This window comes from Eretmochelys imbricata, chromosome 2 (assembly GCF_965152235.1).
Source record: "Eretmochelys imbricata isolate rEreImb1 chromosome 2, rEreImb1.hap1, whole genome shotgun sequence".
Lineage (NCBI taxonomy): Eukaryota > Metazoa > Chordata > Testudines > Cheloniidae > Eretmochelys > Eretmochelys imbricata.
Genome location: NC_135573.1, coordinates 248,202,690 through 248,226,212, shown reverse-complemented (window position 1 = coordinate 248,226,212; position 23,523 = coordinate 248,202,690). Strand labels below are relative to the sequence as shown.

The window sequence follows — 23,523 nt, the reverse complement described above, 5'->3', positions numbered from 1 at the left end:
TAATAGTTTTGCAGTTTCATATTTGAGTTCCTTCAGAACTCTTGCGTGAATACCATCTGGTCCTGGTGACTTATTACTGTTTAATTTATCAATTAGTTCCAAAACCTTCTCTTTTGACATCTCAGTCTGGGACTGTTCCTCAGATTTTTCACCTAAAAAGAATGGTTCAGTGAAGATCGATGCAAAGAACTCATTTAGCTTCTCCACAACAGCCATGTCTTTCTTGAATGCTCCTTTAGCACCTTGATTGTCCACTGGCCCCACTGATTGTTTGGCAGGCTTGCTGCTTCTGTTGTACTTTAAAAAAAAAAATTGCTGTCAGTTTCAGTATCTTTTGCTAGCTGCTCTTCAAATCCTTTTTTGGGCTGCCTAATTATATTTTTACACTTGACTTGCGAGATTCTATTTTCCTCTGTAGGATGTGACTTTGAATTTTTAAAAGATATCTTTTTGTCTCTAACCACCTCTTTTATTCTGTTGTTTAGCCATGGTGGCATGATTTTTGGTCCTCTTACTGGTTTGTTTGTTTTTAATTTGGGATATTCATATAGTTTGAACCCCTATTATGGTGTTTTTAAAAAGTTTCCATGCATCTTGCAGGCTTTTCATTCTTGTGACTGTTCCTTTTAGTTTCCATTTAACTATCCTCTTTATTTTTACTCCTTTTTTAAGTGACATGCTACTGTGGTGGGTTTCTTTTGGTATTTTCCTCTATAAATTTCTCAAACTCAGGCACTCTTTAATGGAAAATGTAAGTATCAAAAGGACTCATTCTTTTAGTAGTCATGCCAAAAAATAATAAAGTACTGAATTTAGGAGATACCATTTTTAACCAACCAGCGTGGTGGGTCTAAAATTAGAAAGTATACAGTATCTTCAAATTGCTCAGCAATGTAATTTCCTTCTCTGTCATCAGTTTATAAGACACACACAATTCCCTCTTTGTTTAGCTGAACATAAGGAATACAAGCTGTTTCTCTGCAGCTAACATGACACTGAAAGGATCTTGTTCAGAATTTGTCACTCAGTGAAATGTTGCCAACAGCTGGAAGAAGGATGTAGCCTATCCACAACCCATTGCAACTGAGACAGGTGATACACTTTGCAAACAAAAATTGGTACTCAGTCAATTTGCTGGCCTGCACAAGAATATTTCAGACATTGTAATAATTAGCTAGTGCACACTGCCACATTACATGTATTCCTATTTCAAACTCCCCGACCCTGCTGAAAAACCGATTTAACAATTTTTCCTTGAAAATAAATCAGATGTGAAATTTTACCTATATTCTGTAATGAAGGATAGCAAATAAAACATTAACTTACTCTAAAATGTAGTGAAAAAGCTTCATATAGCAAGATTTTTGAATGACCACTGACTTGCCCCTTGGTTAACATTTTAATACAAGTATAGGAAAAATAGTTATCTGGAAACTTAAGAAGTCAGGGACTGTTCTAGAGGATGTGTAGCGATGGACAAACTGTAAAGTATCTGAATCACATACTATACAAACTTTTTGCTACAATAGATAACTAGTACACACAATAGAACAGGTTTAGTTATAAAATAAATTTAAAATGGATATACACTGATGGGATCTAGCAACAGAGGCAATTCCACAGTGTTTGGGGGATCATGTTACAAGACAACAGCGCCTGGAACACATTACTCAGTTTGATCTTGTGCTCATAGACATGAGCATATAGTGTTATATTACAGAAGAGGTCTAGGGTGAAATCCTGCTCCCAAAGTCAATAGGCATTTTGCCATTTACTTTAATGGGGAAAGGATTTCACTCCTGGGCTGTAATGTGATTCTGTAACATGTTTCTAATACCATTTAGTCTGCCTGCAAAAGAAATACCAAACCATCTTACAACACATTTAGGACACTACGATGTCATAACAATTCCCCACCATAGTAGGTTTGTCTTGGGAGACATGAGACAATACATATTATGGGTAAAAAAAAATTAAAAAGTGCTTAAATGATTCAGGAGCCTAAGTCCCTTTGACTTTCAATGGAAGCAAAATTAAAACATACTTTTAGAAATCTTTCTATTAGTTAAGCAATGGAGATAGTGTTTGGGCCCCAGTTGTGACTGACAAGCTTGTTCCAGCTAGCTAGCCTTCAACTAGCAAAACCTTTACATATGAAACTTTCAATCCAACCTAGTAGTATAGTTTTTCTCCAAAGTCACCATATTCAGTTGTAGACCTATAACATTATGTGTCTCTGTTCTGATGCAAGACCTTCAGATATCCTTGGGTCAACACCAACTGTGAACTTTACCAAGTGATTAGCAGCTAAGAGATTAATCTTCATGTTTTAAATATTATTTCTAAATGAGTACAGCAGTCTAATAGTAAACAGAAGACCACCGCTGTGCCCCTTGGCTTATTGTGTAAAAGTAAAAGATAAGGCAAAGTACACTGTGCTGTTAAAACTTTATAGTTCATTTTGTTTCTATTATTCACTCTAAATGAGAAAATCCATAGTTTTCCTCCCAGGGTTCTACTTCATTTGTCACCTTAAATATTTGATATTTCTTATACTTATAGTATTCAGGTGTTGAAAAAACATACTTTTAAAAACCTGTATTTTGAACTTCAACTACTTAACATAGTGTGCCCTTTAAAGTCAGCCTAGCAAAATCATCATGGAAGTTGGCAAAGTTCCCAAGTTTTCTTCAGCCAAAGAGGTAGCCTTCAGAAAATGGAAATTATGTAGAGAAAGCTCCCAGTTTCCACATATACCTGGCATGATAGTATTAAACATATTTATCTATTATCTGAAAAAAGAGGTGCACAGATGAAGCAGAAAATTTGCAAATGATCAACCCAAATTTTCTCTTAAGAGAATGATTTTGATGAAAGTATGATGCATGTAGAAAAGTGAGGTGAATGGGTAGGGTGTTGACAGATGAAATTCACATATCTATTCAGGGGACACCATCATAGGGCCTAATCACATTAGCCACACTATCAGAGGCTCATTCACCTGCACATCTACCAATGTGATATATGCCATCATGTGCCAGCAATGCCCCTCTGCCATGTACATTGGTCAAACTGGACAGTCTCTACGTAAAAGAATAAATGGACACAAATCAGACGTCAAGAATTATAACATTCAAAAACCAGTTGGAGAACACTTCAATCTCTCTGGTCACTCGATTACAGACCTAAAAGTTGCAATTCTTCAACAAAAAGACTTCAAAAACAGACTCCAGTGAGAGACTGTTGAATTGGAATTAATTTGCAAACTGGATACAATTAACTTAGGCTTGAATAGAGACTGGGAGTGGATGGGTCATTACACAAAGTAAACTATTTCCCCATATTTATTCCACACCCCACACCATTCCTCAGACGTTCTTGTCAACTGCTGGAAATGGCCCACCTTGATTATCACTACAAAAGGTCTCTCTCTCCTCCCCACCCCGCTGGTAATAGCTTCACCTTTCCTGATCCCTCTCGTTACAGTGTGTCTGGTAACACCCATTGTTTCATGTTCTCTATGTATATAAATCTCCCCATTGTATTTTCCACTGAATGCATCTGATGAAGTGAGCTGTAGCTCACGAAAGCTTATGCTCAAATAAATTTGTTAGTCTCTAAGGTGCCACAAGTACTCCTTTTTTTTTTATGAAATTCAGTGTAACAAATTAAAGATATTGTACATTGGAAGTAATTTAAGTAGTCACACACACTGCTGGATTCTAAATTAACTGTAACCATGCGGGGAGGGGGTGGGGGGAATAAAAAAAAGACATAGGTGCCACTGCAGATAGCTCCAGGAACACTTCTGCTCTATCAAGTGCCACAGGTATGAATGGAGTATAAGACCTTGAATCGATCAGCATGTGCAACAGCAAAGAAAAAAAAGCACATAGAAGGTTACAATATATACTGAGCACAACAGTAAGTAATTTTGAAGAGAAGTATAATGTTGTTATATCCGGGAGGAGTTGAAGGACCTATCTAGTGGGGACCCACAGGGGTCAGCCTTGGTGGGACAGATATGGCAATTTCCTGTAGTAACTTTGTAAAACCTTACTGAATTAAGTTTAAATATCTTGAGGCTGTTATGAACTTATAACCACAGAAAAACTCTTGGATGGTGTCTGAAGGACTGTCTCCTATCATATCGGGGAGGGGTGACCTCCAATAGGCTTATTAGCATGCCTGTAGGTTCATCTACTGTTCTAGAACGCTTCCACATTAAGAATAAATGTTCTTGCTTATAAAGAGCTGTGTGGGAACTTATAACTGCTGGCAACTACATTTGTTCATCGCCTCCAAAGAGAAAGCAAAGCACAGATGTTTGCTTATTTAGGCTTTCTGGCTTGCTGGGAATAGGCAGGGAACTGCAGCCTGGAAAACTCCCCATCAGTAGGGAGAGAGACAAGGGTCTCCACCAAAGAGAGATGATGACTGAGGAGCTGGATCCTAGAGCGGGTACCCTTGAGGGACCGGAGAAGGGGGAATACAGGTGCAGTTGCCGTAAACATCTGAGTCTGGTATTATTCAATATTTTAATGACTTGATGGAGTTGAAATAGGATTATAAAACCTGAGGATGACACCAAGCTGGCAGGGGTTGCAACCACTTTGGAGGACTGGATTAGAATTTAGAAGGACCTTGATAAATTGAAGAACTGGTCTGAAACTAACAAGATGAAATTCAGCAAAGACAAGTGCAAGGTACTACATTTAGGAAGGAAAAATCAAAAGCACAAATACAAAATGGGAAATAATTGGCTAAGCAATAGTACTGCAGAACATGATCTGCGGATTACAGCAGACCACAAACTGAATATGAAGCACAATCTGATGCAGCTGCGAAAAAGGCAAGTATAATACTGGAGTATATTAATGGGAGTGTTGTAAATTGTTCCACTCCACTTGGCATAGGTGAAGCCTCAGCTGGAGTAGCATATCCAGTTTCAGCACGACACTTTAAGAAAGAAGTGGACAAACTGGAAAGAGTCCAGAGGAAAGCAATAAAAACTATAAAAAATGTTAAAAAAATGAAGGTTACTTACCTGTAACCGAGCTTCATTAACATCGACTCTGCATATTCTCACTCATGGGATGCTCCAGCGGGTGCACCCTGAACCATAAAATTTCAGTTAGCAGCAGCCATTGGAGTGCTCATGCGCCTCCTTTACCCCTCCCTTCAATGAACATTGAGTGTTCCAGAGCAAGGGTTTAAAAGGGGTGTGGGGCTCCAGCCATCTCAGTTCCTTCACCCACAACCCCAAGCCCTTTAGCACGTAGGACTCCAAGGTAGTGGGAAAGGCAGGCGGGGAGTGTGAATATGCAGAGTCCATCTCAAAGAACCTCCGTTACAGGTAAGTAACATTCATTTCTTCTTCAACAGTCCTCTACGTATTCCAACTCATGGGATAAATTAATAAGCAGTACTCTGACTCAGGATAGTGGGACCATGGAGTCCCAATTAAATAAGGACGGCAGGACTGTCTTGTCAAATTTTGAATCAGATCTAGATTCTAAATTGAAAGAACAGTGTTTAGTAAAGGTGTGAACAGAACTCTGTGTTGCTGCTCCATATATCTCTGTTAGAGAAAAGTGTCCAGAAGAAGAAGCCACAGAGGCTGCCTTTGATCTAGTAGAATTGTTCTAAATTCTTGAGGAAGGGGTAACCTTTTCAATTTATAAGCTTCAATAATACATAATATAGCCCATCCTGAAAACATTTGCACAGAAATAGCTTTTCCCTTGTTCTTCCTTTCATAAGCCATAAATAATTTTGGGACTGTCTAAATTGTTTTGTCTGGTCTAAATGAAAGGCTAAAGTGCTTCTAAAATCCAGAGTATGTAATTTAGCTCCACCGTCCCGAGTATGATGTTTGGGGGGAAAACCCGGTAAAATTATAGACTGGTTTATGTGAAAATTGGAGGCCATTCTTGGTAATAACTAGGGTGCATACAAAGAACTAAAAACTGGGAACGGTGGATCTGCCATAATGTATGTAATTCACTCATATGTCTTGCAGAAGTGACTGCTCTAAAAAATACTGTCTTTATAAACCACTGAAATAAAGAACAACTCTCCAAAGGTTCAAAAGGGCTAAGGAAGTTTCATCAATTGTAATAGCATTAAATTAAGACCCCAAGATGGCATATGACATCTTATTGAAGGGTTCAAGTTATTATGGTCTTTTAAGAACCTCTTAATGACATCATTTGTAAAAACTGATTAGCCCTCCGCAGGTACATGGTAGGCTGATATGGTTGAGAGATGAACCTTCACTGACGACAATGAAAGAACTGCTTTCTTAAGATACAACAAATATTCTAATATATAATCAACTGGTGCTGTATACGGATATCATACACCGAAATCCACAATAAAAACCTTTTGCATTTACAACTATAACATTTCTACATAGACTTTTTCCTGGAATGTAAAACAACTTTTTTTCTAGCTGTCACAGAATCCTATTCCCCATGTTTTTAAATGAATAGACTGAAGATATGGATGATCCCAGGTTGTTGCAACAAGTCTGGTACCAGTGGCAGAGGCTCCATTAGTCCTCTAGACAGGCAAATTAATTCCAGATACCAGTGTTTTCTGGGCTATGCTGGTGCTGTTAAAACTACCTTGTCCTTGTCTGGTCTTAACTTGTTCATCACTCTCTGAATGAGGGAAAAGGGGGGAAATGCATACAGTAAGCGCTGACTAGTGTATTAAAAAGTCATCCGATATTAAGTCCCTTTCTCTGTCTGCTTTTGTGCAAAATTTCTGACACTTCCTGTTGCTACTGGATGTAAAAAGATAAATTATCAGATTCCCCATAATCTGATGAAATGTGTAACTATTTTGTCCTTCACAAACCACGCATGCATCTTTTATTTCAACCCACTCAGATAAATTGCAGGGGTGTTTTATTCCCCGGCTACATGGATTGCTATTGCACGAACATCGAGTTCTATACACTATTTCCAAAGATTATTTGCATCCATTTATAATTGTAGGGAATGAGCCTACCCTTGCTTGCTCAGATAACATAGTTCCATCTTACTGTCTGTTACCCACCCCCCCGTCTGACCTGAGGTAGAAGAGACTTAAGAGACAGTCTGATTGCTCTCAGCTGTAATATCCCGATATGTAGGTTCTTTTCTTTTGGTGACCAATAAGATTAGGCTAACAAATTATTCCTCAAATGTGCTCTCCAGTGTAGATGCATCAGAGGTATTACTGACAGCACAGGCGAACTGAAAAATGTACTCTTCATTACTTTTTGAGTACACGTTAATGATGCCAACACCTGCTGTGGGATTACTATTTTGCAATGCATGCTGTCATAAATATAAAGGGAAGGGTAACCATCTTTCTGTATACAGAACTATAAAATCCCTCCTGGCCAGAGGCAAAACCCGTTTACCTTTAAAGGGTTAAGAAGCTAAGATAACCGCGCTGGCACCTGACCAAAATGACCAATGAGGAGACAAGATACTTTCAAAGCTGGGGGGGGGGGGGGAGACGACACAAAGGGTCTGTCTGTCTGTGTGATGCTTTTGCCGGGAACAGATCAGAAATGCTCTTCAGAACTTCTGTTAAGTAATCTAGCTAGAAATGTGTTAGATTTCCTTTTGTTAAATGGCCGGTAAAATAGGTTGTGCTGAATGGAATGTATATTCCTGTTTTTGTGTCTTTTTTTGCAAAGGTGTAATGATGCCTCAACCTCTCCGGCAAAGCTCATGCAAGGCCACAGAATCGGAAATTACATTGGATTCACCAACAGGATGTTAAACTCAATGTAGTTCTCAATGTAGGCAGGGACTGTTGTACTTAACACAGCATTAGATGGTCAGGGTTAACCCATGGTAATGCCTGTACTTTGGAAGTATTCACTTAGGCCATCCCAACTTTAACCTATCAAATGCATGAATTAAAAGATGTAAGTTATACTGCTAAAACATTACAAAGACCTCTTTTACTTTTCTAAATGATATAAATTAATGTAATTCTAAAGAATACTATTTATTGCAATGATTCTCAGACCGTGGAGCTCTTCCAGATATTCCATGGAGCACCTCTGTAACCAAAGGTGACATACTGTGTCCGTAAGTAATGTTGTAGCCCAGTACAATTTAAAAAAATGTTTCCAGAGGGTTTTTGTTGACCAATTCAAACGTATCAAACAACCTACTAACCCCATCCCTCTGCATCCTGCATGAGAGTTTTATAGTCTTCTTTGTCAGACATCTCTTTGGTATGAATGTGACCCTGGATAAAATTTTCAAAAGTGCCTAAATCACTTATGTCCAGATTTCAAAGGTATTTAGGTATTGCTACATTCAGTGTTCCAACGCTTAAGTCTCTTTTTCAAAAGGATTTTAGGCACTTAAGAGCCTAAATCCCACTGGCTGTCAAAAGAGATTTAGCCTCCTAAGTGTCTAAACCCCTTTTGAAAATGAGACTTAGGCATTGCAACACTGAGTACAGCAATGTCTAAATACCTTAAAAGTGTGAGCCTTAGGAACCTGAGTCCCATTCACATAGCCAATTTTGTAAATTCCACCCAAATTCAAATTTGCCACCACTACCAAAATTGAAGTGGTAGCAGACAGGAGGACAGGACCAAACTGCAAAGTGGACTATCTCTCCTGATAGTACTTGATTTAGTAAAAATACATGTAAAGCCCGATACCCAGAGGGAGGAAATAAACAGATAAAAATGGAACGATGTTATCTATCAACTGCATCTTCTCTATTAAAAGCAAATGTATTTGTATTCGGTCTTCTTTCATTTTTTAAAAATATATATAACCTACTATTCTAGTTGCTGCAGAAAGGTGAGCGACTGGGAAAGGAATTTGAACTTAAGAAGCACGTCACTCTGTCATGAATTTACAGAATGACTATAAACAGACCTAATTAAAAAAAAATCAGGATAACTAACTGATTACACCATATTTTATTCTTCTACATTTGGTGTAGATGAGCTGAATTTAGCTTTTCAGGGAAAGGTGAAATATATAGTGTGATAGGGTCGGGCCAGATGGCTACAGAAGAGTAATAGAAGGCAGATATATTAGCCCCAGGTTAAGTAAGTCCCTTTTCCCAGGGTAAGGTAACAGGGAAGGTTCCAGAACAATCAGGAACCTTCTGGAGACAATTAAGACAGACAGGCTGATTGGCTGCAGGTGTTCTAATCAAGAAGCTGCTAGAATCAATTAAGGCAGGCTAGTCAGGCACCTGGGTTTAAAAAAAGAAAAGGAGTACTTGTGGCACCTTAGAGACTAACCAATTTATTTGAGCATAAGCTTTCATGAGCTACAGCTCACTTCATCGGATGCATACTGTGGAAAGTATAGAAGATCTTTCTAAGGTGCCACAAGTACTCCTTTTCTTTTTGTGAATACAGACTAACACGGCTGTTACTCTGAAACCTGGGTTTAAAAAAGGAGCTCACTTCAGTTTGTTGTGCGCGTATAAGGAGCTGGGAGCAAGAGGCGCTAGGAGCTGAGAGTGAGAATGCATACTGTTGGAGGACTGAGGAGTACAGCATGATCAGACACCAGGAGGAAGGTCCTATAGTGAGGATAAAGAAGGTGTTGGGAGGAGGCCATGGGGAAGTAGCCCAGGGAGTTGTAGCTGTCACACAGCTGTTCTAGGATGCACACCACAGGGCCCTGGGCTGGAACCCGGAGTAAAGGGCGGGCTCGAGTTCCCCCCAAACCTCCCAACTCCTGGTCAGACACAGGAGGAGTTGACCTAGACTGTGGGTTCACGAAAACGGCCAAACTGAGGGCTGCCTTGAAGCTCCAAGGTGAGCAAATCTGCCAATAAGCGCAAGACCCACCAAGGTAGAGGAGGAACTTTGTCACAATAGTTAAATAAGCTCATTCATGAAGTGTACATTCAGTAACTCCTCACTTAACGTCCTCCCGCTTAACGTTGTTTTGAAGTTACGTCGCTGCTCCATTAGGGAACATGCTCGTTTAAAGTTGTGCAATGCTCCCTTATAACGTTGTTTGGCTGCCTGCTCTGTCCACTGCTTGTAAGATTCTGTGGAAGAGCAGCGACTTTACAAAGGAGCACTGAACAAGTTCCTCTTCTCCGTCTCCTCCCCGACCTTAGGACTTTCTGGGAGGAAGGGGGACCTGGCATGCTCTGGAGAGGAGGTGGAGTGGGGGTGGGAAGAGGTGGGCCTGGAGTGGAGCGGAGACAGGAAGAGGCAGGCCTGGAGCATCCCCCGGCAAAGTTGGTGCCTGTTCTTCTGCGGGGAAGCTGCTGCTGCACAAGGTGCTTCCTAGTGTCCTTGCCTGCAGCAGGCTGTGCCTGTGTGGGGTAAGCCAGGGGTACCTCCCAACCACAGTACAGTACAGTATATAATGCTTTTTGTCTGCCCCCCCAAAGTTTCCTTGGAACCTAACTCCACGCATTTATATTAAATCTTATGGGAAATTTGGATTTGTTTAACATTGTTTCACTTAAAGTTGCATTTTTCAGGAACATAACTACAACATTAAGTGAGGAGTTACTGTAGTCATACAAAAAAACCCATTATGATTCCTGACTCACTTTTCTGCTCTATTACACAAGATTCCATTTTAATTTTTTGGCATTAAGGCACATCAGATTTAAAAGAAAAAGCTATGTTCAGAATATAAGAACATTTTAAAAGATTATTTTCTTTTTTAAAAGATGCATATGCAAACATATTTGAAATGCATATTAGCCTCACCAACAAATCTAGTTTTTAAAATATGTTTTATTAGAAAGTATGAAGTGGGAACTCCTTCAGCTGAAAAAACAAAAAACCCCCAAAAACTATGCATTGTTCAGGAAAGTGGTAGAAGACTCTGGCAAACTCATTAGATAAGTATGTTCAGAATTATTAATTTAGGCTGTGTTGCCTTATATAGTCATCAAGGCAGCAAAGAGATGATACAGAGTGAGTGGAACTATTGCCAGTTACTTTAGATTGGAAAATATGAGAACAAAATCCATCGCTAGTTGCCAACTAATTCCTCCTCTGCTCCCCTAACAAATAAAGTGAAGGAAAACTTTTCTTGGCTACAGCCACTCCATTTCTAAATGGTGGAAAGGATTTTGTTATAGAACTTCACTACTATACTAAAAGTTATTTTAGATTCTGCTGCAGAAGATTAACACACAAATACTGAAGAAGATACAGTGGGAAAGAAATCTTGTAATAAAACAAAAAACATTACTACTTAGCAGTAATAAACCTGCTATATAAAAGTTATTTTATGAGTCGATTGCTTTTTGGACAAGTGCTATTCAGTAGGGGTAGGACTGACTCACTGGCAGAGTCTCAAGGTATTAGTAGGATCTGACATTTTCAGGAATGTTATGGTTATTCACAGTATTTCTGATTTTCATACTCTATTCCACCTGCAGTCCTCAGTCAATTAAATCTAGACTTTAAAATAAATTTCAAAATGTAGGGGACCTGTCTAGATTTGATTTTGACAAATAGGTAGGAACTGGCTGAGAATCTGAAAGTGGAAGGCAGCTTAGGTGAAAGAGATCATGAAATGGTAGAGTTAATGATTCTAAGGAATGGTAGGAGGGAAAACAGCACAATAAAGATAATGGATTTCAAGAAGGCAGACTTTAGCAAACTCAGGGAGTTGGTAGGTAAGATCTCATTGGAAGCAAGTCTAAGGGGGAAAACAGTTCAAAAGAGTTGGCAGTTTTTCAAAGAGACATTATTAAAGGGTCCAAGAACAAACTATCCCACTGTATAGGAAAATTAGGAAGTATGGCAAGAGACCATCCTGGCTTAACCAGGAGATCTTCAATGATCTGAAACTCAAAAAAGAATCCTACAAAAAGTGGAAACTAAGTCAAATTACAAGGGATGAATATAAACAAATAACACAAGTATGAAGGGACAAAATCAGAAAGGCCAAGGCATAAAATGAGATTAAACTAGCTAGAGACATAAATGGTAACAAGAAAACATTCTACAAATACATTAGAAGCAAGAGAAAGACCAAGGACAGGATAGGTATATTACTCAATGTGGGGGGGAAATCAATAACGGAAATAGCACAAGTGTTAAATGACGTTTTTGTTTCAGTTTTTACCAAAAAGGTTCATAGAGATTGAACTTCTAACATAGTGAATGCCAGTGAAAATGACGTAGGATCAGAGGCTAAAAATTGAGGAAGAACAAGTTAAAAATTACTTAGACAAGTTAGATGTCTTCAAGTCACGAAGGCCTTATGAAATACATCCTAGAATACTCAAGGAGATGACTGAGTAGATATCTGAGCCATCAGCAATTATCTCTGAAAACTCATGGAAGATGGGAGAGATTCCAGAAGACTGGGAAAGGGCAAATATAGTGCCAATCTATAAAAAGGGAAATAAGGACAACCCATGGAATTACAAACAAGTCTGCTTAACTTCAGTATCTGGAAAGATAATGGAGCAAATAATTAAGCAATCAATCTGCAAACACCTAGAAGATAATAAGGTAATAAGTAACAGTTAGCATGGTTTTGTCAAGAACAAATCATGTCAAACCAACCTAACAGCTTTCTTTGACAGGGTAACAAGCCTTGTGGATAGGGGAAAAGCAGCAGATGTGGTAAATCTTGACTTTAGTAAGGTTTATGATACTGTCTCCCATGACCTTCTCGTAAACAAACTAGGGAAATACAACCTACATGGAACTACGATAAGGTGGGTGCATAACTGGTAGGAAAACCATTCCCAGAGAGTAGTTATCAATGGTTCACAGTCGAGCTGGAAGGGCATATCAAGTGGGACCCTGCAGGGATCAGTTCTGGGTCTGATTCTGTTCAATATTTTCATCAATGATTTAGATAATGGTATAGAATACATTTATAAAATTTGCAAATAATACCAAGCTGTGAGGGGTTGCAAGTGCTGGGAGGATAGGATTAAAATTCAAAATCATCTGGACAAAGTGGAGAAATGGTCTGAAGTATATAGGATGAAATTCAGTAAGGACAAATGCAAAAGTACTTCACTTAGGAAGAAACAATCAACTGAAAACATACATGGGAAATGACTGCCTAGGAAGGAGTACTACAGAAAGGGATCTGGGGGGTTGTTGTGGATCTCAAGCTAAATATGAGTCAACAGTGTAACACTGTTGCAAAAAAAGCAAACATCATTCTGGGACGTATTAGCGGGAGTGTTGTAAACAAGATATGAGAAGTAATTCTGCTGTACTCCATGCTGATTAGGCCTCAACTGGCATTTTGTATCTAATTTTGGGCACCACACTTCAGGAAAGATGTGGACAAATTGGAGAAAGTGCAGGGAAGAGCAACAAAAATGATTAAACATCTACAAAACATGACCTATGAGGGAAGATTGAAAACACTGGGTTTGTTTAGTCTGGAAAAGAGAAGACTGAGGGGGGACATGATAACAGTTTTCAGGTACATAAAAGGTTGCTATAAGGAGGAGGGAGAAAAACTGTTCTCCTTACCCTCTGAGGATAGAGCAAGAAGCAATGATCTTAAACTGAAGCAGGGGCAGTCTGGGTTGGACATTAGGAAAAATGTCCTAACTGTCAGAGGGGTTAAGCACTGGAATAAATTGCCTAGGGAAATTGTGGAATCTTCATCACTGGAGATTTTTAAGAGCAGGTTAGACAAACACCTGGCAGGGATGGTCTAGATAACATTCTTAATCCTGCCATGAGGGCAGCAGACTGGACTAGATGACCTCCTGAGGTCCCTTCCAGTCCTACGATTCTATGCCAGTTCTGTTTCCTATAATCAAGAGCACCATTATTCTCATTCTAGCGCATAGGTGTCCACTATCTCTAAAACACTTTAGTTCACCCCAAGTGGCAACTTTTTTTTTTTTTTTTCAAATGAGACTTCAGCTAAGGCCCAGGGGAATGCAGAACGAACTACAATCTGAAGGAGATTTGTACCAGACTGTGCCTGTTCTGAGAATAGAGTGCTTCACTGTCTATCTGGCACCTTTTACAAGAACTAAATGGGCATGTACAGACACAGAATTTGGTGGGGGGATTTAGCCATGCGAATCTCAACTGCTAGATCTTGAGACTCTAAAAGATATGTACTACTCTGGCATCATGTCACTCATAAAGTGATCTACACCTTTTAGGAAGGGATTTTAATTGGGATTTGCATCTAATTTAAAATCTTAACTCAAAGGATTTGCATTTACATCACCTGTTAGACAAGTAGCCCTGAGCTAACATGAACAAAGGCTCCCATGTGACATCCCTTGTGATAAATTGGTATATAGTCATGTAGAGCCAGAAGCAGGATATAGGCCATTCATGTCTGAACAACTCAATAACTCTTCCATTTCTATCCTCTACACTCTTACATTTTTCATGCCAAAGGATAAAAATGCTCCCAAAACCAACAGAACCCCCCTAAATCCCTACACTTTTACTCATTTTGGAGAGGGAGTTCATTGTGGGGAGAAATAGAAATAAATTTCCTGACCTCCCACAAAAAGGCAGTCAATTTCTTCCAAATACAAAACTAAAATTCTTTTAAATTCCAGTCATCCAATGTTGCCTACATGTAGCAATACTATGTGACTCCACCCCCTTATCTTATCAATTTATCCTTGAAATATTTCCTTAACATTTTTTACATATACCTCTGCAATTTTCACCCATATTCCCTTTTACTAGGCATTAATTGTTTGTCCCAGACAGATGAAACGATCTGTAAAGGATGACTTCGTAGCTATATGAGCTGTAAGTCTCCTCAAAACAGAACATCTCTAACCAATCTAGGTGTAGTAGCATCAGTTGCTCTAAGGCTTTTCCTAGAATGAAAATGTACAAATGCTATCTGATTTGCAAACTTGCCCTGGAGGATATTTTAGCGTCCTGTGAACAAAGAATTCTAGAAAATGTTTATTGAGACAACGACAAACATTCAGATTCAGAATAGGATAGAAAAAACTATATTCTATTTATGTCAAAGGAAGAAATGGTGAAAAGGATAAATGGAGAGGCAGTTCTAAGCACAATTCCCAAACCTGAGCCATTCTTTTTAGGTGACAGATCTGAGGAACTGTCCCAGATTGAGGTACCATTAGAGAGTGTTCTGACAGGTTGGATCAGAGAAACCCCCTGGGAGCTGCCACCTGATGTGCCAAAACTACTTCTGCCCCTGCTTTCCCTGCCAGCTTAGGACTCCAGCACCCTGTCTTGCCGAGCAAGACACACCATTTTGCTCCAACACAGACCCAGGGTCTGAACCACGTACCCTAAAGCTGCAGACTTAACTGAAAGCAAGTTAAGAAGTGTTCCTGCCTTTAACACTCAGATGCCCAACTTCCAGTGGGGTCCAAACTCTAAATAAATCCGTTTTACCCTGTATAAAGTTTACCTTATACAGGGTAAACTCATAAATTGTTCACCCTCTATAACACTGATAGAGAGATATGCACAGCTGTTTGCACTCCCAAGTATTATTAATTAACCCGGAGTATGTATTAAGTAAAAAAGTGATTTGATTAAATACAGAAAGTAGGATTTAAGTGGTTCCAGTAGTAACAGACAGAACAAAGTGAATTACCAAGTGAAATAAAATAAAACATGCAAGTCTAAGTCTAGTACAGTAATAAAACTGAATACAGATAAAATTCTCACCCAGTAAGTTTCCTTTTACAGACTAGTTTCCTTCTAGTCTGGGTCCAGCAATCACTCACACCACCTGTAGTTACTATGCTTTGTTCCAGTTTCTTTCAGGTATCCTTGGGGGTGGAGAGGCTCTCTCTTTAGCCAGCTGAAGACAAAATGGAGGGGTCTCCAGGGGTTTAAATAGACTTTCTCTTGTCGGTGGAGACCCCCCTCCTCTCTCCTTTGCAAAGCCCAGCTACAAAATAGAGCTTTGGAGTCACCTGGGCAAGTCACATGTCCATGCATGACTGAGTTCCTTACCAGCCAGCCACATTCCTGGGAAAGCCCAGATGTCGACTGGCGTCTCCAAGTTCATTGTTGGCTTAAGGGCTTCTTGACTGGGCACTTACTGAGAATAGTCTTTTCTCAGGAAGCTGACCAACCGCTTCACTAAAACCTACTCAGAATCAAACAAGTATGCAGCCAATATTCATAACTTTGACTACAAAAATGATACATGCATACAAATAGGATTAATAGATTCAGTAGATCATAATCTTTACAGAGATATGTTACATGGCATATGTAGCATAAAACCCATTCTAGTTATGTCAGATATACATTCATAAGTATATTTCCATAAAGCCTTATGGGGGGCACCATCACAGATGTTTTGGAACAAATTGATAAATTAAACAGCAATAAGTCACCAGGATCAGATGGTATTCACCCAAGAGTTCTGAAGAAACTCAGAAATGAAATTGCAAAACTACTAACTGTAGTTAAAGTCAGCCCTGAATGTTAACAGATTTGAAACAACAACTTTACTCAATTTAAGGAAACATACCTGCTTTTGCAAATATAGACTCCTGCTAGCTGTACATCTTTTTGATGTGTGAATACACAATATGAATTGGTTTTGGCTCAATAAAATCAAAAGAAGTGTCTATTTTCATTGTTGTTTGTATGGTACAGAGACATCTTGAATAGACAAGTGCCTGGAGAAATGGTAGATTTCTAAAATGTGATTGCACCAACAGTCTGATTTCGAATACAGAAATCAGATTTAAAAATATGTAAAAAAAAATCTGACTAACAAGAAAGATGTTATGTAAATGTTATCGTTCTAAGACCTGTGAATCTAATTTCACTATGAATATAATTCCAAGGTTAAAAAAAAAAGTCTTGCCACTAAAGGCACTGCAACTTTTGCTAGGTTGATAGTCAAACCTTCTAGATAATGTCCTGTGATAAGGTAAGTCCAGGGAATTCTTGTGATGCATAAAGAGTCCTCATGCTTCAGTCTCTTTCCATCATAAAATCAGAAGACCTCATTCATTCTTACTATTCTTATTATACACTAGGCAAAAAGCAGAGCAATGATTCATAGCTAGATTTTTTTACTTACGGGTTTCCTAAGGAAAAAAATAGATAGCGCTCCAATTAAGGGCATGTCTCCAATCAGTGGTTCCAGGATAACCCTCATAGTACCATGAATCTGAAAAAGGGGAAAAAAAAATAAAAGGATAATGTAATTCACTCCAACCAATATAGGTACTTTATGTAGATTAAGTGCACCCAGTAGAAAATACACACACAACTACGTTTTTGAAAGTCTTTCATTACGGGTGAGTTTATGCAAGTGCAGATGGCCCTATATGCGCTGAAGTCTAACTAAAGCCCTTAACAAGGGGGAGTTAAGTGGTACATAGATCTTTGTGCAAGTCCTCTGTAAATGGACGCATTCACACTAAATTGTGTTAAGTCACACTAGCATACTTTTGATTTATATACAATTGATGCTAAACATTCATGGATGCTACTTTACTACAAATAAATAATAAATGTGGAAATATGTATTTACTCATATGCCACAAAGTGCTGCAACAGACATACATGTATAGCTGTGTAGCGGGGTGACTACCTCGCTCCTGTCCTGAAGGGATTAAAGCAGCCCGGGAGAGGACTGTGAATAGGAAAAGCAGGCTGATTGGGAAAGCAGCCACAGCTGTGGCCAGCTTAATCTAAGTCCACCTGGCCCTTATAAGAGGGCTGTGGGCCAGAAATGAAGACAGATACTCTTTCTAGCTTCCTAGAGAGAGAAGGACCTGGCTGCCTGGGAAGCTAAGAAGGGTACCTAGGGTGGAGCAGTGCTGGGGAAGGGCAGAGGGAGCTGGGGAGCTCCAGCCTATCAAAGCCCCAGGCTGCAGGCCTAGTGAATGGCCTACGGAAGGGTACTGGGGCTGCAGAGGGGAGATAGGCAGAGGCAGCTGGTTCAAACCCCCTTGCCAATGATGAGTGGTTCATAGACTGCAGTCTGCCCCAGGGAGCGGGGGCTAGATGGTGACTGGCAGTGGCCACTAAGGCAAGGTGGGGGAAGAGGGTTGGGGGATCCCCTAGGTGGGAGACTTGGATTGTGGGTTACTGCTGGGAAGGAACCCTAACAAGGAGGCTACCAGGGTCCGGGAGGGACACCGGGGCCAGCGGCAGGCGAGACGCCAGCCTGCAGAGGGCACTCCTGGCTGGAAGAGCTAATTTCCAGGATGACCAACAGGAGGCACCGCACCGGTGAGTCGTCGCCCCACAACAAGCAGACACAAGTAAATGTGAATTCTTATAAATATACCTTATGAACTAATTCATTCTTAAAACTTTTATTTCTGCCCCATGCTGTTCTCAGCAGAACATACCATATGTTTAACATTTATTTCCATATTTGAAAGAATAAATTAATCAGTATGTCAAGAGTATACTAATGCAATTTAAATTATTATCTTGTGACAAAGACCAATGGTATGTAATTCAAAGGTAATAACAAAAGCAACAGAATTAGTAAATTATATTTTGTGTGTCAACTGGTAAATTGTGTCATGACAAATGTGAGAATTTTGTAAAACTGTGGTTATGGTGAAACAAGAAAAAATGAACTTCACCTGTATACTTTTTACACCAGCTCTGCAGAAGTATCTCTTGATCTCCAAATCAATTTCACAATTGCCAACAAAACTGAGGAAAAACAGAAAAACTACAGTACTGTATAAATGTTTTACATTTCTAGACTCTAAAATTGTGACACATTTAATTGCTAACCCCAACATTCTTTTCCCAATCAAACGAAAGATTTCATATGAAACAGTTCTGCTTTTCAGAAACTATTATATTCTATATAAAAATAACTATAATTTTAAAGCACTAAGACAATTCTATTCTGAAGACAGATTGTAAAATCAGATGGAAGAGGTGTACTCATCTTTAAAACTGTATGTAAAAGAGGAAAAAAGCAGAAAGTTATAGTCCTGGGAAATAATGGAAGTATTTATTATGAACACACCCTTCCTTTTAGGGGCACGTTATATGATTTTCTCATTCGTTGTATGGTGCCATAAGAAAACACTCAGACCTTGAGAAGTACCCTTGATTATTATAGGCAGAGCTAGTAGGGCCATCTCTTATTATAGTTGTCTGACACTTACAATTATAGGACCCTGTTTTCAGTTGCTTATAACTTTGCCAAATGAACTATTTGGGCTGAAGTTTTCTATGCTGTCTGAATTGTTTTGGAAAATTGTTCAGCCATTTTCATGAACAAGGTGGGGGAAGAGGGGGGCACAGTAATCTTGTTTTGCACATGTTAAATTTTTTGTGACCTTTAATTTAAAAAGCTCTAGCTCAAGAAGGATGCTGATAAATTAGAGAGGGCTCAGAGAAGAGCCACAATAATGATTAATGGATTAAAAACCATGCTTTTCATAGTGATAGACACAAGGAGCTCAATCTATGTAGCTTAACAAAAGAAGATTAATAATGGGCTCTTCAATCTAGAGGAGAAATGTGTAACATGGTTCAATGGCTGGAAGCTGAAGCTAGACAAATTCAGACTGGGAATAAGGTGCAAATTTTTAATGGTGAGAGTAATTAAGCATGGGAGCAACGTACCAAGGATCTCCATCACAGACAATTTTTAAATCCAGCTTGGATGTTTTTCTAAAAGATATGCTCTATGAATTATTTTTGGGAAGTTCTAAAGTTTGTGCTATACAGGAAGTCAGATTAGATGATCACAATGATCTCTGTGGCCTTAACATTTGACTCCCTCATAATTTGCAACAAGGTATTGGATGTTGGGAGGAGGTATCTTTCGATTTCCCCCACCCACATGAAAATCCACCCATGTATGCTTTTGATTAAAAAAAAAATCATCATTCCAGACATGCGCGGTAGAGACTTCAGGGATTTTAGCTGCTAAAATCGGTGAAGATTCTATCCCCACTGAGTTTACTCCAGCCCGGGCCTGAGGAGGACTTTCCCTGAAATTGCAGATGTTGTGGGCCATGACAAATCCTGAACTGACAGCAGGAAGCCTGTCTCTCCTGTCTTAATGACTTCTAGTAGGCACAGGCAGCACGGAGGACAAAGCTAACTGTTTCAAAAGCAGAGGGGTCAAGAACTGGATCTTGAGGGCAGGATGGATTGGGACAAGGAGCAGGTGTGAGGCAGGGGGAGAACTGAGTCTACAGCTGCAAGCCAAGGAAGGAGGCTACACCTGGGTGACAAAGAGACTAGACAGGGAGCCAGGAAAGGGGAAAAAAGCACAGGTTGGGGGGACTGGGATTCAGTGTGAGGCTGCAATTGGGTGAGCAAAGAGAATGGAACAATGATGCAGGGCGAATGCTGAGACTGGACAAGGAGCTCAGGAAGAGAGGGATGCGGGTGGACGAGAAAAGCAGACTAGATGAAGACTTAGGGGAAGGAGTATGGACTGGCTGGGGAAGGAGACTGAGATGAGAAGCCTGAGGAATGGAGACAGGGACTGGGGCAAGGAGCTGGGGGTAAGGAAGTGACGTGACTGGAACAGGGACAGGTTGGAGAGTGTCAAGGCAGAAGGGGGTTACACTTAGGGGAATGGGAAGAGGAGATTGTACCCACTAGATTACATTCCCCTCCAGAGCCAGGAATCTTGGATTCCGTTCTTGAGTCTCACCTTTCATCTTCTGTCAGCATATATCTGTGAAACCAACTGGCAAAGTATCCCATTCCTTTCTAGTGGTGGTCCACATAGAGGATGACAACTTACTTTTATTATCAATGACTCTGTTAAGTCAAGTGGAAAAGGTGGTGTGGTGGATCTAAAAGTTCCTGTATTGCCAAAGAACCATTTGAGCGCGTGCACACCCACCCCCGCCCCCCACAGTAAAGGAATGTTAAGCTTGAAAGTCAAGCAATCGAAAGTTAGGAAATGCCAGAATTAAGGTTGTATGTGCAACCTGAATTTGGCCATCTCATGCATATGCATTATAATACATTCTTTAATTACATAATCACTTATTATTTTTCCATAGAACCACTGCCTCATTCAGTGCAAAGAATGGATAGTGCTCATTTAGCTAGCTGTTCAATATTTTCTCTTCTTTGTTCAATGAAGGCCTTATTTATACTACACATTATTAAAACCTTGTTCTGAATACAGAATTATTAATTTCCTCATGGGCTTTTTGATGGCACTCCTCACTATAGTACTGGAGTGCTTCACATATTAATGAATTTATTTTCACTATACCCCTTTGAATATTACTATCCTCATTATGCAGATCAGAAGCTGAGAGACAGTAAGGTCAAAAATATCCACTAATTTTGGGTGCTCAATTTGACACACCTAGGACTTGATTTTTTACAGTACTTAGAATTATACAGCAATTTATAGTTTCAAAGCAGAGCTCCCGCTGACTTCAGTTTTAATTGTGTGTTATCAGCACTCTGAAATTAGATCTCAGAATCTGAAATCATGCATCCAGAAATGACAGAACACACAACTAGTGATCACCTGTGAAATATTTGGTTTAAGTGACTTGTCTAGCATCACATAGGAACTCTGTGGCACATCCAGGGATACCATTTCCCAGGGCTGCATTCAACTGTCTTAACCATCTCTTCCAGCAATCCCCTGACTCATTCACTACACACCTCTCAGCTACAGCAACAGATAAAGCAGGGGTCCTACAGATTACAGCTTCCTGTACTACACAACCCTGATTTATCCCTAGAGCAGGTCCAGCTTGTGCGCTGAGTGAAACAAGGGTCCTGTGGAAAAAATAGTACTGAATCACATAATTCATATAAAACATTGTATCATAATGCATATGCTAAAAAGAGACCAAATTAAGGTTGTATGGGCAACTTTAATTCAGCCTTTCCTAATTTTTCAGTGCATGACTTTGCCTTCTTAAATATGTTTTTAAATATTGTGTGTGTGTGTGTGTAATATATTAGTTTTTGTCTTTGTGTGTGTTAAGAGTTTATCAAAACAAACTGGCCACTAGAAGTAAACAGCACCAAACTGGAAAAAAATCAGTAACAACCTTTAATCTTAGAATATATTAGAGAAAACTTTGCCCTTTAACACGTTTTGCTGGGCCCATGTATATGCGACACAGTTAGGCTGTACCATCACCTACTATTTGGAGTCTCGTTTAACAAGCACAGTTTATCTAATTGAGATCATAATGGTCCTGAAATATTTAAGATTACTTTAATTTGCAGATCACTAAAGTGACAGAGACATATCATAGTCTAGTGGGGAACACTTTAATCCACAGCCTTTTGATTTCTTAGATATTCATCCTCTCGGTGTGTTCCATAAAAGTGCCTTGGGGGTTACTCATAGTATGAAAGAGGAGAATTAATAGACCATGAAGTGTACAGTTTCTTTATCTGGCAAGCCATAACAGTCATTAGTGAGTCAGTATCAGACAAACAGAAGGATTACTGACCTAACGGATTAACATCTCATTTAGATTTTTTTTTTTTTTTGTTAACTTTCTCAGTACTTAAATGGCTCTCAAAGTTTGTGAGCCTTTCAAATAAATTTTAAAAAAAACAACAATATTCTCCCTTCCACTTTCTTCTTTGCCACCAAGAAACAGATTAAGAAAATGTAGCTGGGCTTACCTGAAAATTTCACTTTTTCAAATAATAAGGGCTTGTCTACTTGGGGAAGTTAGCATGCAGCAAGAGTGTCAATTTACAGCACACTAGCTACTCTGCATTACATTTTCATATAAGAATATAAGAACTGTCATACTGGATCAGACCAAAGGTCCATCTAGCTCAGTACCCTGTCTTCCGACAGTGGCCAATGCCAGGTACCCCAGAGGAATGAACAGAACAGGTAACCATCAAGTGATCCATCCCGTTGCCCATTCCAAGATTCTAGCAAACAAAGGCTAGGGACATCATCCGTGCCCATCCTGGCTAATAGCCATTGATGGCCTATCCTCCATGAATGTATCTAGTTCTTTTTTGAACCCTGTTATAGTCTTGGCCTTCACAACATCCTCTGGCAAAATGCTCCACAGGTTGACTGTGCGTTGTGTGAAGAAATACTTCCTTTTATTTGTTTTAAACCTGCTGCCTATTAATTTAATTTGGTGACCGCTAGTTCTTGTGTTATGAGGTGTAAATAACACTTCCTTATTTACTTTCTCCACACCCATCATGATTTTTTTAGACCTCTATCATATTCCCCCTTATTCGGCTCTTTTCCAAGCTGAAAAGTACCAACCTTATTAATCTCTCCTCATACAGAAGCTGTTCCATATCCCCAATCCTTTTTGTTGCCCTTTCTGAACCATTTCCAATTCCAATATATATTTTTTGAGATGGGGTGACCACATCTGCACTAATTATTCAAGATGTGGGCATACCAGGGATTTACATAGAGGCAATATGATATTTTCTGTCTTATTATGGACTCTTACAGGCACTAAAAGTACCATTGGCCAATTTAGCTTAGTACATTTTTAGGGCTTGTTTCAAGAGCAAGTTACTGCACAGCAAGCCGGGTAAATAAAAATCAACGATAAAAAAAAAATTGGATTTTTTTAAATTTAAATTGCTTTTTTCCTCAAAGCATTTTATCA

At 39.4% G+C, this 23,523-nt stretch overlaps 1 protein-coding gene across 5 annotated transcripts in view; it reads right to left on the bottom strand.

Annotated features, from left to right (window-relative positions):
• Nucleotides 1–23,523, bottom strand: part of ESYT2 (extended synaptotagmin 2) — a 128,527-nt gene that overhangs the window by 51,720 nt on the left and 53,284 nt on the right. For all 5 annotated transcript variants that reach the window (XR_013344967.1, XM_077808359.1, XM_077808356.1 and 2 more), the window contains 2 exons: nt 18,541–18,613; nt 17,016–17,105 (listed from right to left, as the gene is read on the bottom strand). Coding sequence is in view for 4 of the 5 variants with exons in the window: in XM_077808359.1 (XP_077664485.1) it covers nt 17,016–17,105; nt 18,541–18,613 (163 nt within the window). In the remaining variant the exon portion in view is untranslated. The remainder of the gene's footprint in view (nt 1–17,015; nt 17,106–18,540; nt 18,614–23,523) is intronic.